General features: G+C 38.8%; 1 protein-coding gene and 1 long non-coding RNA gene across 2 annotated transcripts in view; one reads left to right on the top strand and one right to left on the bottom strand.

Moving 5' to 3' along the window:
- Window positions 1-364: 364 nt before the first annotated feature.
- Window positions 365-7,885, bottom strand: LOC144201603 (diencephalon/mesencephalon homeobox protein 1-A-like). Its single transcript, XM_077724344.1, has 5 exons — window positions 7,765-7,885; window positions 4,796-4,950; window positions 4,241-4,419; window positions 3,050-3,419; window positions 365-2,423 (listed from the first exon to the last, which is right to left on the bottom strand). The coding sequence occupies exons 2-5, from the start codon at window positions 4,947-4,949 to the stop codon at window positions 1,999-2,001; spliced, it is 1,128 nt and encodes a 375-aa protein (XP_077580470.1). The 5' UTR covers window position 4,950; window positions 7,765-7,885; the 3' UTR covers window positions 365-1,998.
- Window positions 3,129-17,663, top strand: part of LOC144201604 (uncharacterized) — a 27,724-nt gene continuing 13,189 nt past the window's right edge. The window contains exons 1-2 of the long non-coding RNA XR_013327367.1: window positions 3,129-3,274; window positions 3,357-3,471. This is a non-coding gene — a long non-coding RNA (uncharacterized LOC144201604). The remainder of the gene's footprint in view (window positions 3,275-3,356; window positions 3,472-17,663) is intronic.

The following is a 17,663-nucleotide window of genomic DNA, read 5'->3' as shown; positions in this document are numbered from 1 at the left end:
TAAAGATATAATAGCAGCATAATCACCGCCCCAGGCCGTCATTCTTCAGGATAATGGCCTGCTAATTCATTGGGGAGGGTTTAGCACTTTTTATTTTCCAGATTATATTGCTCATTTTTTTTAATAATTCCCTTTTGCGCCTGCTTCACTAAATTATTTGTAGTAGGGGGCATCTTCCCCTGTGTTAATGAATTTCTTGGTTTCCGCAAAGGGAGCCCAAAATTGGAATTATTGTCATTATTCACTTTGTTTTGGCCTTCATTTACAAAGTTGTTTGTTTCTATAACCTTTTTTAAAATTTATTTCATTTTGGGTCAAGATTTTTGTTTTTATTAGGGTAAAAAATGTAACTTCAGTATCCACATTTTCAAGCAGTTTTTTTTATTTGTACATATTTGACGACAATACTACGTCTACTTTTCAGGGAGAGGAAAGAAAACATATTCTGTACATTTTATATCATTGTCTACTCATCACAAATCACTGGACCAATTTGTGGACAAAGACAAAAGGGCAGACAACAGCTCAACTTAAATAGTAGAACCGGAAAAATTAAAAAAAAATCATCTAAATACATTCTCACAGCTAAAATCCTTAACTATACAACAGTAGAATGCTTTAATATTACCTTATTCGTAAACATTTAAATTGTATATTTAAAATAATGTGCATGTTTTTTTCCCCCTTCTAATCTGGTGACTATTTCCAATAAATTGTCAGAAGTGCTTTCACTTAAGAGCAGCATATTTCCTCTTTTAATTGAATTAATTGACGGCAATAAAAGGTCCAAATGCAACGAACGTCAATCGCCATTTAACCGGTACTATAGCCACGTTCATTATTTCGCACGCCCTGGAGCCAAATGTAATTAAAATGCTCTGAGAATAGAATCCTTGAAATCACAGAGTCATTATCAAGCCAGTCTTTTGTACAAAGTGGCATAACACCGACCATTAAACTGATAAATTAGTCACTATTTGTGTCCGTTGAGGACAATATGACATGATTTCACATCTCACATACAGCATGTGTTGCGTACGTTTTGCAACAGTTCCATTTATAGAGTCCTACACATGATATGGTGAGGAAATTTAACTCTGACTACAACAAACAGTCGATAAAACAGCAAAATGCTAACCTGTGCGCACAAAATACTAATATGTGGCAACAAAGTAAGATAGCATCTCTTGAGAAAATGTTGTTTTTCACTTTTATCAGGGTTTCAAGATAGTTTTTTGCTGATCTGATAGACCAGTCAAAATATTACAGGTAGTATATGACAAATTAGAATGGTCTGTTGACAAATATTAAACAGTTATTGGTTACTATCATTAGTTTTTAAAGAGGAATAGTGCCACATATTTGCTTTGTGGTTTGATTTATAGTCCCAGTCTTGGATCGGTCACCAAATCCAATACTTGACAAATAGCCGAAACTGGTACTGAGCGTCTGATTGGGACATTAATAATTGATATATCACCACAAATGAGTATTTCATGCTTTCTGTAATGATTGCAAATTGGTTTTTTTGTAGCCACAAGTTAGTATTGTCCATGTTCTGTGGCCACAAATGTATTTATTGAAAAAACTTTAACTATCAAATCCATTAAAATGTTTGTTGGCTACACAATAGTATTTTGTCATCACAAATTATGTGTTAACAGATAAATACTGTCAAGAAAAATGGATTTGATAGAGAAAAACTGAGATTTTAGATTTCGATTCTGCACCCACAACCTGCCAATTTAAACCCCGCCTTTTTTTGTCTTTAAAAACTGTCATCAACCATGTCATGTGTAGGGCTCCACTTCTCTCCATCCTTTAAAAGTGCCTCATAATTCACATTGTTCTTGTAAACATCCCCCGTCATCGTCTTTCACTTTCTTAAAATGTGTCTTCCTTCTGACATTCTTCCCTCCAGGTTTTCCACCTCCAGTTCCAAACCGGATTGGTCTCCGCTCCCTCACTGGTTTTCACTTTCTACCCGACTGGAAGCTCTCAATTAGACAAGGTGTCCAATCCCAAGGAGGCGGCGTGCTGTTTGGCCCTCAGCCGCAGGTTCTCGATGCTTGTGGTCTTGCTATTGTGATTGCTCAATCCGGACGCCGCCGAGGCCTGCAGGAGCGGGCTGTTCCACACCTGCTGGGCGTGGTGGGACAAGGACTGGTAGTAAGACTGGCACGGCAAGGCGCCCAGAGGCGCCGGGGGCATGTTGACGTTCATGCCCAGGTAGGGCAGCGAAGAAGGGGCGGCCAGGTCGAAGGCCGGGTAGTGCACCAGGTTGTTGGTGGCGGCCATGTGCTGGCGGAACTGCTCCTGCAGGCGGAACAAGCTCAGTGGGGATGACGAGTACGAGTGGGAGACGCCGCCGCCGCCCCCGCTTGATGACGAGGGAGTCGCCGATGGAGAGACCAGAGGTGAGTCTGGGAAAAGGGGAGGGTGGACAGTTATAGGGGGAAAGCTCAGATTTTGTGTCGGAAAATTGAGGTCCACTTTAGTTGTTTGAATTTGTTGGGGTTGGCCGAGAAGAAAATAGACATTTTCTTGCCTCTCTTAGTTTTATCAGATCAAGGAAAACAACTATTATTGTTTTAAAATTGGGTTCATTTTGGAATTTGGGGGATTGAGCGCAAGCTTAAAAAAAATCAACCTTGTTTTTGTGTCTGATACATAGCAAGACTTTGACTACCTAAATCGTGTTTTCTAACCATGTTAAAAATGGAGCTTTGAAGAAAAATGGCTGCAGTTTAGAGGTCAAATTCGATTTGGGTGAGCAGCTCATTTGAATCGATACACTGCAAAAATGTCGTTTTGTTTATTCCCAAAAAGGGTTTTTATTCAAATGTCTGCAATTCCTCAGCAAACATCAACATTTCATTTGAATTTTTTGTTGCTTTGTGTGAAATGTAATCAACTGTAGATTTTCAAAAGCCCCCAAATTGAACACAAAGAATCAATTATTATATTATCATTGAATTATTGAGGATGCAAATGCAGTACAATGAAAGGATCCACTTAAAAGTGACCATAGATGATTACGTGTTCCCACCTGCTTTGGGGCTGAGTCTGCAAGGTGAAGAAACATCTACGGGTGTCCCCTCTCGCTCATTTTGCATCTCCTCTGGCAGGCATTTTCTGTCATCTTCCTTATCCGTGCCGTTATCTTCCGCCGCAGACTCGCCGGCGGACTGCTCGGCCGACGTCACGTTGAGTTCGGCGTCCGGCGGCGGGACGGACGGCCCTTCCGTCTCCGGGGAAGCGGAGGTGCACGGAGGTAAGCGGGGGTCCGGGTGGACGTCGGTGGCGGCCTCCTTCTCGGCTCCCGCTTCATCGCTCGTTTCCTTTTGTTTCTGCAGTTGCTCTTTTTGGAGGCTGCGTTGCTTCTTACGAAACTTGGCCCTGCGGTTCTTGAACCAAACCTAAAACAACAACAACAAATAAGCCGTGAGAGATGAAAACAAGAAATGAGGGGTGAGTACTTTTTTTGATTACTAAGATAGAAGTTTTTTAATGTAATTTAAAGCTAGAATTGAATCAAGGATTGCAGTCTAGTTTAGTCTGATGGTTTTATAGTACAAGCCCTGCTTAAACCTTCAAATATGAATTAGAATGTAAGGAATTCATCTTTTTTTTCAAGTGTATCACATTTGCATTTAACAAATTCACATTGCATTATATATACAGTATGTTGATTGACAAAAAAGGGGTATTCTAACATCAAGTGATGGATATTTTAAGTCATTGTGCACATGAAATGTCACTGTTTGTTTGTGTGGGGTAATAGTTGTAGTGCTTGTGGTTCTATGAAAGTGTTTCAAGTGAAAGCATTTAAATGAGATAAAAATAGACTAAAAATAAGCTGCGTATTTACATTTCAATACATGAAGTTTAAGTTACTGGAAACGTCAAATATCAATTGTAAATGTGGCATAAAACTATATTGTGGGGAAAAAATTCCATCATATCCATTTTACTTAATATTTCGTTTTACCGGTAAATGTGAAACAGGAAAACTCATGGGATAAAAAATTATTTTGATAATTCCTTTTTTTTCCATTCTTGGGTCGCTGGGTGGTCAATTTTCTTAATCTCTATTCACCAATACGTATCACCTGTATTTGTGTAGTACCTATGTAGAATTCATTGTTTAAAAAATTCATCATCATAGTAGTTTAGAAACTATGTAGGTGCAAAAAGTAGTGACTTTGCGTACTTAAGGAAGTATGTTTTACGGGCTTACCTGTACACGAGCCTCGGGCAGGTTAGTGCACATGGCCAGCCGCTCGCGCATCACCACGTCGGGGTAGTGCGTCTTCTGAAAGGTCTTCTCCAGGGCCTCCAATTGTTGGGCGGTGAAGGCCGTGCGGCTGCGGCGCTGTTTGCGATGTTGCGAGCCGTAACGAGCCTCCAGGATGATGTCTTGAAATGCGCAGCCGTTGGAAAGACAAAACACGGCGACTTTTATTGCGCACGTACGCAAGCAAACTGCTTCTTTGACGCTGAGAGAGGTCCAATCCAGTTTCAGATGGGTTTGACATCTATCTCCGTCAATGGCGTTAATGCACTTTAAGTGAATTGGATGTATATTGTTGTCATTTTAGGGTAGTGAGAGGTCATCTCTTTGGATCATTACCTATTGATTTGGGGGATTTCTGGGCTGTGTTGGTTGCTTTCTGCTGATTTTTGGCCATTTACAGTTATATGAATTGGACATCTACTGCCGTCCACAGCATAAATGGAGTTCAACCGCTTATATATGCATTCATACATGTTTATACATCGTGTACTCAATTACCAGCAAGTCTCTCCGCCAAGGTGAGCGCGTGCACGGAGGGTCTGTAGTCGGGAGCGTGCTGGGCCTGTTGCGCCGCCTGCTGGTGGAGGTTGTACATGGCGCTCAGGGAGTTCATGGCGTGCAACGAGTAGCCGTTCACGCCGTAGTGCTGCATTCTGGATTGGGGGAGAGAAAAATACATATTTTTGCGACTTTATGACATCTTGGGAAGCCCACCCTGCGTGTTAATGTCGAACGAGTTATCCATTAACATCCAATTATCGCTCTGCTCGTTCCATTAATTATACAAAGGGGTTTTAATTGGGGGCAATTACCACTCGTTGCCGTAATGAACCGTGACGGATGCCTTATTCATGAATGCGATCCCCTGGAAGCCAAATCCCTATTGAAAAGATTTGCTTTAAAAAGGCGTTGATTAATTTCTACATTTTAAAATGATTTGCTATGGTGACGCCTTTTGAGGTCGTTGTATGAATGGTTGTGGATGGGCAGATGCTTCATTCTGCTTTGGTGTCGCCTTTCAGTGTTAGATAGGTTGCTTGAGGGCACGATTAGATATGTATTAATAGGAGTATTAATAGGGAGGAGGGGAGGAGTGGCAGGAGGGGCCCCACACATGCTCAAATTTGTTATCTTTTTCGTTTGGCTCGTTTTTTTCCTTTTACAGATAGTTTAATATGAAAATGTGTATTTTTTTCAGCATCTAAAGCAAATGCAACCTTTTAAAAATTGAAATTATTCGATACATTTGGTTTAAATGAGTGTAACAATAATTATTCGATTATATATAATGTAACTTTTATGTATGTTTACTGAGTTTTCAATGAAATATTTGATTTATTATAATACATCATTTATAAAAAACGAATTTTTGATGCACCCCTTGTAAATATTTACGTTTGTAAAACATAGTTTCCTCATTTACACTCGTATATTTCACATAAAATATATAAAATGTATAAAAACACATTTAGCCAAAGCAATTTTTATCCAATGATTGCATATCAACAACTTTATACATTCATTTAAAAATAGATTTATTACCATAGTCCTGCATATTTTGTCAATTCCACATTCATAATATAATAACAATAATCGGACATAGGCTTTGTCATCGTCATTGACTCAACAAAAGCCTAATTGTCATCATACCCAGCTACAAAATTTGTAAAAAAAATACCTAATAGTAATAATTCACAATATAGTAATAGTTATTTTAAATGGCAATACGTATACACACCCTCATACATAATATAAGTCATCTAAATTATTTTATTATTGTGGAACTTCTTTGCAGACTGCGTGATGATGAATGTGATCAAATGCCAGCGGGGAGTAGTTTAATTCGTCGGGACAGAAGGTGCTTGGCTAAACATTTACTTTCCTCCCTCAAGTATTTGATTTGAGTGCCCCCGCAAGTATCCCATGCAATACCCCCCACCCCACCCTAGCCCTCCTCGTCTCCCCTCTCTAGCGGCCTCTTATCCCATCGCCCCCGGCCAACATTTTGGCGGAGATGTATGGCTTCTCTGCGGGTAAAAATATGCACGTTGATCCCCATTTGGCTCCCCGTCTAATGGAAGTGCAAATAGGTTTCGACTGCAAAAGGGCCCCCATTTATCATCAACGCTGACACATGCACAGGCCTTTTTTTACTATTTAAACTGACTGTATGGTGCTAATTCTGGGATGGGATTGAACGGATGTACATTTTTGGGGATGGCTTTTGACCAATGGTATGTTCGTTGCTACGGGGGGTCCTCGATGCTTCGATTTGCAAATTGTCATTATGGAAATTGGCATGTACAGTTGCAAGGCTTTTGATCCGGATAAATGAGGACAAATGGAATTTGATAGCGCCGTGCAACCCCGGGGGCTCGGACAAGCTGTTAGGGGCTCACCACGGTCGCACGGGGACGGGACAACCTATTGGATGCCATGGACGGTAATGGACGTCAAATTTATTTGAGCTGGGAGCAAAAAAAAGTCGGACGTCTATAGCCGTCGATGGCAGATGATAAATTCATCTTGGTATTTGAATGTGAAAGTGGGATTGGGGAATGTGACGTCACATTTAAAGGGGGAATAGAAAAGTTGTTTAAGATTTGAATGTTGTAAAGTGGAATAATTCTTCGTTCTTTAGATCTTAAATTGAAAAAGGCCTTTTAGGACCTTGCTATTTAAAATATATAGAATCTATTGACTATTTGATAAAACACTTATTTAAGGAAAACGAAAAATATATATAGAAAATCAGGCGAATAATATGTCAATTTCAAATATTTTTTCCCCTTAAGAATATATTTTCAAACGTAATTTAAAAAAAACGGTTCATTTAAATTGTTTTATGGAAGAAAATACAATTGGAAGTCATATGAAAATCTTTTTGGAATCGAATAAACATCATAATTTAATGCTATTACAATGTAATTGACTAAACATATTATTTGATTAAAATTCTTCAGGGCTTTAACTTTAATATTACTGAACGCTTGCATTTATTCTCATGTATTTTTTAATCTGCATGAGGGACTTTGGACCAACATATTTTTTAAAGTGCATTTTCTTAGTGGGTTGTCATTAAAATGGTCATTTGAAAACATCTTACATTGATTAGATCGAAATGATACTTTTTTTACATAAATATCACCATACATAAATTGAAAAAAATAATTCTCTGCAATGATGCATGCATATGTCAATATTTTTGTTTTGTCCTTTTAACTTAAAAAAAACACCATCAATTGTCTGAAACGAATCACGTGATTCAAGCACCTTACTTGCCTTTTTTTAAAATTAAATTAATTTTACTTACAACTCCCAAAACACGAATCGCAAACAGGAACCAGTTTTTCGCAATTAAAAGCTGCACTGTTTAGAAAGTCACTTCGGACTTTGAAAACAAACCAAGTCTTAGTGAAAGTTCGTAACTCGAGGTGAAATGGCCAAATGCGATGCTGTTCGCTTACCTTTTTTTTAATGCGAGTCAGCTGTCTGTCACAGCGGAAGTCTTTTTCCACGCTAAGTGTTGCGGGCTTTCGTGCGTGTCTTATCTGGTCTCAAGTCCACAGTGGGCGCGACGCGAGCTCTCTGCGTGTGGCACTGAAAGGAGGAGGGATTTTTATAAAGGAGCCTCCTGCTTTGTGATTGGCCACTCGGGACGTCAATCAATGTGCAACTTGGAATCATTTTGCAAAGGCATAATTGTTTTTCTTCTGCTTACTTTGTTTTTTTGAACTGGATAGATTGGACGTCTATAGTCGTCAATGGTAGCTATCAAGTTGACCTCTCTCTGCCCAAATTTACAGTTAACATGGTTCATTTAAAAACAAATAGGGAATATTTACAGTTATGTAATAATTATAATTTAAATAAATATATATTAAAAATCTTTATATAATGGGAAAATCAAGAGATACTAAAGCCATGAAAAAGAAATAGACATTTTCATAAAATAAAAGGAATTTATTTATTAACCTCCCCCTCTAATCGGGTCATTTTTCAAAACAATAATTTGAATAAATAATTATTTCCCTGCAATTGGCCGGCTCCAGCACCCCCGGAAAAGTGATATGAAAAATGAAAGAATGACTTATGTATTTATTTTCATCTTTTCATGGCTTCATTTATTTTAGCATTTCCTCATCTTTAGCTGTATTTTCTCAATTTCACTTTCTATATTATTTGTATAGAATTCAATTTTTACAAGCTATTCCTCCAATTTTTCATCTATATTTGTCCATTGCAAATTCGGGCAATAAGAGGTTAAATAAGAAATATATTAGCCATTTTTTTCCCTCATTCAAATGTACTTTTTGGTGATGGGAAGGAAGCAGCGGTGCGCAATTTTGGTTGCATTTGCACCGGCTGCCTTCGAGAGCGAGCGAGCGAGCGAGCGAGCCAGTGAGTCTCCTGGAAGGATTTGGGATGGGAGAGGGAAGACGAGACGCCACCTCAGCCGCCAAAAACCCCTGTCTTAAAATGACTGCGGGTAAGAGGATTACGGCAATAATGCCCTTCTCTTCTTGAAGGCTTTTTTTCTCTTCTTCTTCTTCTCCTTCTTTTTGCTGGGGGTGTGAGGGGGGGATTTCTTCTCCCGGAGCAAAACCGTTTAGGTTGGGAATTAAGGGCAGCGCAAAGTAGCCTTTTAATGTAGAGGCTTGCATATTTTTGCTTGTGGAGACATTCTCGGAAAAAGGCCAAAGTGACGATGGGAGAACAATTAGTTTGGCTGCTAGGTTTTTATTTGGAAAATATATCCGGTCATTTCAAACTATCATTTTTTAGATTGATATTGCCTATTTTGTGGATTAGAAGAATGCATTTACATAGTCATGAGAATTGAAATACATTATTTTAGGGAATAACTCTACTCTCTTTGCATGGGTGATTATTTTTTTTTTTAAATTGAGTTTTTATCAAATAATTTGGTTTATTAGAGGAACAACAAGCATTAAATGTGGAATTTGGGATGTGTTCAAACCTAATTTAAAGGACATTTTCCCTTAATATATTTTATATATCTTATTATAGGTCGTCAAATACAGAAATAAACAATAATTTAAATCAATGAAAATATTTTGCGATTAAAACTCATTCTTAATGACTCTTTTATATATCATTTGATCAATATTAGGAAAACAAACTTGTTTGGAATAGAATTTTTTGACAGTGTATTTATATTTATTGATCTTGACCATTTTTATAATCGATTTTCACTCAAAGTTCATCTCTGTAATTCTCTCTCCCCCTTTTCTCTCTCTCTCTCTCTCTTTCTCTCTCTTGCTCTCTCGCTCACTCTCCACGAGAAAAAAGAGGATTAACTTGTGAACCAATGGAAATAAGAACTTAAACGGGAGGTAAATCTGGCCACTGTCTCTTTGTAAGGAGCGTCTCTAAAGCAATTAAAGCGAGAAAGAGTTTCTTCTGAGCGCCTCTCCACCCAAAGCTCCTTAAAGAGCAGCGAGAGCTGACCAGTTTAAATGTCCCCAAAACAGTTGGCCTTACCCCTGTGGTGATGCGTTTCTAGAAAAAAAAGACCCACAACTGAGAGAAATACCAAAAGCTTATTTTCCCCTTTTGAGGTTTTGTCTTTTTGAGATGTATAGACTAAAAAATGCCTGTTCCAAAATGGCTGACTTTCGTTGTTGTTTTAGTTATCAGTTCTCCAAACTTTTTGGTGTGTGTACTTATGATAGTCGAAGTAGAATTTGGTGGTGTAACGTGAAACTAGATGACTTTTTGAAAACGTGCCAATTGTATATTTTTAGTTCATCGCAACTTCAAACCAAAATGGCGGACTTCCTATGTCTTTTTTTGGGGTGTGGCTTCAGATTTGTTTCATATTCTTGTCATACATATATGTAAAATTGGATGGTGGGGCGGGACATTTATGCACGAATTTACGAGGTTGCGACCTATTGTATACTTTTACGAAAAATTCCTTTTTACCAATGTTACTGCATTAAAACAAAATACTGTACGTACGTCCAATTCCTTCAAACTGGCATTGAATAGTCATGTTTCCGTACCATTGATGGCAACAGCCGTCCAATCCATTCCATCTCTCCCGGAAACTGACTTTCAAAAGTTTCAAGCCATTTCCCCCGACATGTAAACAAAAGAGCACACTTTTTTTTTTGTCTCTTTCCAAAATGAGCCAAGCCCAAATGTTCCCATAAAACGTCCGTCAGACATTCCACCAGACCACTCTTAACACGTCGTCCATTGAATGATGCTCCTAATAGCTAATTAATAGCCTTAATGATTTTTCCGCAACTTCATGAATACATTAGTTTGCCCAATCCTGCAAGAGCGGGCCTCGGCGGCACCATTCAAGGGTATTTCAGCATCTGTTCATCCCGCGGCAATTAATCATTTTGATGTGTGCTTCAAAATGGACGACTTGCGGGGGCGCCTTTCTTTTCCTAAGCAATTTGCCTTGAGCTGCCTCCTTGACGCATTATTAGCACACTTTAGCAGTAAGAAAGCTGCCCGTAGCCTTTATTTATTTTTCAAGGCGCTGTAGCCAAATTGATTTAGGCCGCCGTCGCTGAATCCTCCGTTTATTCGAACAAGTTCAAAGTTGGTGTCAAACAAAAGGATCTGCCGGACCTTTTTTTTAGCTCGTTTATATTGTACATTAGAAAATTAAAAGCTTTTATTTTTTCTTCAGGGGCGCTTTTAAGCAATAATTTTGTGATATCTCCTTGAAATGCGTGCATTAATGCACTTTGCTTCATTTCTTATGTTAACAAGGCATTTTAAAAACCCCCAAAACCAACAAGAAGTCTCCTGGAAATGCCAAAAAAAAAGCAACCAACACTGGAATTAGCCCAAAAATTTGCCCAAAAGCAATAGAAAATGTTCCCACATTTTACAGAAGATGTCCCATAAGTATCCTAAAATCACAGTGAAGTCAGGCAAAATTAATTCCCTCCCTCCCATTGACTACGAATCATTTTAACTGGGAATCTCACTGCCATTGACGACACTAGACATCCTATCCATTTTTACCAGGGGGTGACCAATCAATGTCTGCCAGTAGGTTACCTTTTTTGGTAAAAAAAAAAAAAAAGGTCCGTCCCACATGAGACGTAGAAGTCTGCATTAATGTTGCCCGCGAACCAAATTGAGTTTGACACCCCGGCCCTAGTAGTTGAAGGACCGCCCCCCCTGCCCCTTCCTCCATCAATTCCTTCCTTCACTTCTGCCTCGTCTCAATTCCTCTGTCGCATTTCTTTTTTTCTTTTCTTGCCCGGGCTCTTCTCTTTCTCTCCCCTGGCCCACATCCCTCCGCACAAGGGGCCCCATTGTATTGTCCTAATCCAGAGGCAACACAGCTTTAGGGACATGCGGGGATAAAAGGCCCATCAAGCCCACAACTTTATGGGGGCAAATCTCTCCCTAATCCTTCGCTTTATCTAAACAAAAGCCCCTCTGCCTTAATCCACCTAAAGAGAACCCCCCCAAAAAAGTAGAGATGCCGTAAAAAGAAAGGGTGAGAGAACAAGAGTTGGGTGGAAGAGAAAGGTGAGATCATTTGGGGGGGGGGGGGGGGGGGGGGGGCTTCAAGTTTGCTGCAGGAGACCAATAATAGTGTCAGATATGCAGGATGCGCTCAGGGTTTCGTCAACTTTTGGGATTTATCAAATATTACAAATTAGCTTCCTTTGTAGGACATCAAAATTGATTTAATTGCATTTTATTAGTTATGGAAATTGAATATGTACTATATGTATTCAATTAATTTGTGTTTCAATTTTGTGAATTGAACCTTTTTTAGTACAAAAATAGGCAAATGCAATTTTAATTTTAATTGAGGTCTAATCCATTTGGACTGGGAGGGTTGGCAGCAATCAAAATGTTGGAATAAGAAGTAATCATTTAAACACACTAAATCAGGTAAATCTTATCTTTTTAAAAATCTATTTCATTTTTTAACTGTAAATATTATTTATTTTCAAGTACTTCGATTTTTTTTTTCCTTTTAATGATTGGTCACCCCAAAATTGTATTGATATTTATTTAAAGAAGCCACAATGCACTTTATTGACTTTCCTGACCCATAAGAAAATAATATAGCAGAATAAATCTAGTTCTCAGGCCTTGAGTTCTGCTCCTAATGTATCATATTGAACTACTTTTTTAAACATTTAATTTTCCAACTTGTCCACAATTCAAGCAGCCTACTTATCTTTTGTCTTTCACTAACTGATGGGTCAAATCTTCTAGTTGACCAAAACTAGAGTAGATCAATAGTGTAACTGTTGCTTGTTGTTGATTTAATCCAACAAAAAAAACCCCACCACCAGTAAAACCTATGTAAAAGTAATTGCTAATTCTCTCTCCCCCCACCCCCCCCCCCCCCCCCACCGATTCCAATGTTTAAAATAGGCATTAGACTCACTTAAAGATAATCTCCACATTCTTGGGCTAATCTTCCTAATGCCTTTGGACTCAGGTGTGGCTCTTGGTCTTACTTAGCGTCTTCCCTCAATTAAGGCAATCTCGTCAAGTGGTGGGGAAACTCTCTCTGTCCATGTAAAGCCGTCAGGGCAATCCTCTCACTTCCTCTCCAACATCTGTCTTACTTTCCAAACAATCCCACTGTATCTGCTTTGCTACACGGTAAGCCACGGATGACTTTCCCAAAGTTGAGGGCTTACTCCTTTTAAGCCGGCGGCACTTCGAGGACCAGAAAAAAAAGGAAAATTGTCTCGCGTCTTATTGTCCATTCCGCCGTCGTAGTCCGCAAATCTATAGAAAGTGTCAAAATCATTGGATCCGGCACGTTAGCTCTGCCAATTATCATCAATGAAGTAGCTTGACCCTGTTCATTAGCAATAGAGCTAACAGCGCTAATGAAGCAAATAGTTGTGGCAATTAACTCTTTCACTTCAACTGATGGCGAGAGATGTCAATTCGATTGGCAATGGGAGGGCTGATATTGAATGGTCGTTTGTCTTTGCCGTCGACAGTGATAGACGTCCAATAGCTGACGGTCTGAATCCAGCATGTGTCTGTATAACAACACCTATTACCTATATACAAATATAGCATGTCAGCAAGCAATGTACCCAGACAGTCAAGCTCTCAGCGTCATACAGTGATATCTACAGAATCTTGAATTTTGTGCATACAAAAGTCGTCCAACTGATTGATTGACCACTACGTCCACTTTGGGGAACATTTTTGACTGACCATTTGTACCGTTTATTATCGCGATAGGCCGAAGTTGACAGGTGTTTTTTACGATGTTAAGATTTGTTTTGCTGGTCCAAAGTCTAACTCTAGTAAGTCATGTACATTGAAACCCAATGCCTTCTTGTATAGTTTTTTTTCAATTTATAATTCCACTGGGATGCAGATGATAGATTTGTTGTCTCTCCGTTTTAACCTTACAATGGGAAATCTATGCAAAAAAGAGTAGTAAAAGCATATCTGGCAGTCAGTGGTTTTTAAGAGGAGTTGTCTTACTCTTGAATTGAGATTAAACATCTTAAATTTTAAGGTAGTGTATCTAATCATCTGTATTATCTGTAAGTGGTTGGAATTTTTGAGGCTATCTATATTCAACTAGAATTATATCATTCGTTTATTTTCTTAAATTGCCACTAACATGAATGGTTGTTCGTCTTTATGCGATTATCACTAGCCTGGTGCTTGTAGTTATCCGGGATAGACTCAAGGACCCCCTGTGACCCTTTTGAGGATAAACAGTTTGAAAAATGAATGCATAAAGTTGTTTCTTGAATGAGCACCATAAGTGTTAATATAACAGAGTTGCTGTGTTGTTAATATTAAAAGATATTAATTCTAGAGTACATCTAGCTTGTCTATTTAGAAGTCATTAGAGGCAATTTAGAGAATCCCTTCATTGTTGCTGGAAAAGGACAGAGACCCCTTCAGAAAAGCAGCAACAGTCGAATATGGAAGAAAGCTTGAGATGGGATTGAGGGAGTTTTCCCCCCGGTGGTACAACTGGAAATACTTGAAGCGTTCGTTATAAGGCTGATGAGGAGCATTTGGCTGAAGGCGTCGGCGCTTCCACCATGCAGGGATTACACCTGGCCTCAGGAGGAGGGAAATGTTTCCTAAATAGGCGGGCAGACAGCGACGGAGACAGCCTCCATGCATTCCTTCACAATAAAGTAGAAATCCTCTTCTTCACAGCGCATTACAGGAATGAACATGAGGGATTGTGGCATTGTTGCCCTATAATCTGGATCAAAACTCCTTGTTTTACAAATGGCGTTCTTTAAAAAGATTCTTCTCTTCTTCCTCTGCATCTTTTCTTCATCCTGTATTAACCTGATGTTTCCTCGTTTGTAGTCTTTTATTTTCGATATGCAGGTCGACATCTTTAAGTATGCTGATGTTTCATTTTGTAATTGTAGGAAGAAACAAAAAGATATGCGCGTAAAAACAAACCATTTTTTTGTTTAACAATCATTTGTGAACCGCATTTCCAGATAAAAATTACATCTGTTTACATTGAGGACTACAAAAATGAGAATAATATATTTGATCAATAAATAATTGTGCATTTGATCCACGGCTGATTGGAAATCCCAGAAAAAGGTGGCACTTTCCATCAAATGTCAAAGAATCTTCCCAAGGACAACATTGAAATGGCTTCATTTAAACACATTGTGCTTTTGTTATGATAACATGGTGACACGAGACTAGCTTGACAGCTTCAGCATTTCTTTCCAAAGTGATTTCATGGCGCCTGCATGTTCAACGAACAGAGAAAAGTGCCTCCATCTCCACTTTGGAAGCAGGGGAGGATATTACCCTTAGCTTTTGAGGGCAAGGACATGTGCAAAGACATTTTACAATCCAACATATCTCTCCGTCTACAACATTGGCTGCCATTCACTGCCACAGACGTCCAATCCATTTGCCAGTCCTATCAGTTAGAAAAAACTAGTTATTCTGTGAGCTCTACTGACTGACAAAAAAAAGACATTTATTTGTTGCACAACCTCCAAAAAAGAAATTTGCACCAAAAAAAACATGGCTAATGTAACATCCTTCTGTGGACTCGACCATTAGCTAGCCCTATTGATGCCAACCCTCCCAATTCCAGTCAATTGGACATCTAACCGTCATCAACAACAGTCAATAAGCTACCAAAAACGATTTCCTGAAAACATAACCTCCAAAAAGGACCATTCCAGCAAAACAATTCTTTAGCTAATGTGCAGACTTGAATATTAGCCAGCCTTGTACTGCCATCCCTCTGAGGTAAAGTGGATTGGACATCAATGGCAATGAATAAGCTAAAAAAAATGCTTGCTACATAACCCCCAAACAAAGAAAATCTCCAAAAAAACAACAACTGTACTTATTTTAATATATCTAAATTGTTGTTCTATGCAATCAAGCATTTGCACGGATTATTTGGCAACCCTATTGCCTCCAACCCACCCAGTTCAGGTGGATTGGACGCCATCAATGCCAGTGAATGAGCTATCAACAAATAATTTTCCCTCTTAATACTCTAAACAAGAAAAATCTCCCCCCAAAAAAACATGACCACTTACTAATATAATATCCTTACCTGTTTTTTATTTCTTATTTTTGGGAAGGGGATTCCAGCTTTAGAATACTAACTAAAATGGATTAGGGCAGAGTCCTTAGAACTTTGTTGTGACTAGTGACTACTTGGACTCTCTCCACTGCTTCTGTAAAGAACCTTGCTGGGCTTAACTATGTGTGTAACAAGCTGGGAAGGGCACTCACAGTGGGGTCTATGTAACAGTGGGTGTGTGTTTGTGTGGGTGTGTGTGGGTGTGGGTGTATGTTTACACTTGTGCATTGAGCACTTGAAGCATGTGTTTGTTGGAGGAGCCTCCTGGTGAGAGCGCACTACACACTCACTGGCTGATCCTCCAATACTTTGCGACTTGAGCGGGGAGGAGGTGGAGCAGGAGGCTAATAGATTTGTTTGTTTACCTATTTGTGCTTGACTTGACCAATTGATCAGCAGACTAATTCACTGCCACGCCGCCTCATTACATTTCCATTTAAATTGCAAATGGATTTTTGCCACTTTTCATCTTCTTTTATTCTCCGCTCGCCACGCCGGCGCTTGGCCGTACAGTCCGCCGACGCTAATTGACATTAGTTACAGAGTAATGTATCGAGAAGAAGGATAAGTTTCAGTTGTTTTTCGTCTGTACGCCGGGGATGATTATAGGTATTAACAAAAGAACATTGAGCATGTTTGCGTGCGGTCAATAAGGCTTCGGGAAATGTTTATTTATTTATTGGGTAGTAGCCCTGCTATTTTAATACATTGGAGGGGAAAAAAAACACAAAACTTTTGGAATTAGAAATTCATTAGCCAATGGAAAGCCTTGAATATTGAGTTTTTATTATTTTTTAATTATTCACTCAACAGTTTCAACCAGATTACAAGTAAAAAAAAAAACCAATTATTATGGATGCCAATAGACAGAATGGTAAGATTTACTTAACTAGAATAATTTCTATGTATTTATCTCACAATGCTTTGATTTTCTTGTCTAATTAGATTTTTTATCTTGTTTTTACACATGGCATGTAATGCTTTATTATTATTTTATCAATTTATAATGATTAAATAAAAGAAAAAATATTTGGTAACATACTATAAAATGATGAATTACTCATCTTCGACACCACTTATCTTTATTAGCTATAATTTTGACTAATTTCTATGTATTTATCTCACAATGCTTTGATTTTCTTGTCTAATTAGATTTTTTATCTTGTTTTTACACATGGCATGTAATGCTTTATTATTATCTTATCAATTTATAATGATTAAATAAAATAAAAAATATTAGGTAATATACTAAAAAATCATTAATTACTCATCTTTGACACCACTTATCTTTATAAGCTATAATTTTGACTCCCGTGCCAAAATATTTGGATGATTATCGCCGTCAATGGCACTACATACACAGTCCAGCCTAATTTGGGACCCCCACAGGCCCCCCTTGGGTCTCCTTCATTTGCTTTCCTGGCTTGTTTGTCCAATAATGGTCTTTATATGATGACTCCTCACCCCTGTCAGATTCCAGCGTGATCCAAAGCACCACATCCATTCATCACCATCTCACACACAGCCACATTTGGATCAATGCTCATAAATTTGATCGGCGACAAGTCTGACACATGCACCCACCAAGCCTTTGGCCACACACTTTCTTTTGACCACTCCTTACGGACGCGGGGAGAAACTCTCTCGCCGCTTCCTTCCCCCGACACACTTGTCAAGAACCTCGTTGACCCCTGCCCCTTCCCCACTTGGTTCCATTATTGATTTTTTTTTCTCCTCCTCCTCCGACCCGCTCAATCTCGGACGAGGAAG

Source organism: Stigmatopora nigra, chromosome 9 (assembly GCF_051989575.1).
Source record: "Stigmatopora nigra isolate UIUO_SnigA chromosome 9, RoL_Snig_1.1, whole genome shotgun sequence".
NCBI lineage: Eukaryota > Metazoa > Chordata > Actinopteri > Syngnathiformes > Syngnathidae > Stigmatopora > Stigmatopora nigra.
Note: the sequence above shows the minus strand (reverse complement) of the source record. Positions and strands in the feature narration are given on the sequence as shown.

Bases quoted from the DNA above. Each gene is read 5' to 3' on its own strand.
- LOC144201603 (XM_077724344.1), bottom strand. From the start codon at position 4,949: ATGCAGCACTACGGCGTGAACGGCTACTCGTTGCACGCCATGAACTCC. The intron at 3,420-4,240 runs GTAAGCCCGTAA...TTGTTGTTTTAG, and splicing joins TGCCCGAGGCTCGTGTACAG to GTTTGGTTCAAGAACCGCAG. The intron at 2,424-3,049 runs GTGGGAACACGT...CCCTTTTCCCAG, and splicing joins CAGACTCAGCCCCAAAGCAG to ACTCACCTCTGGTCTCTCCA.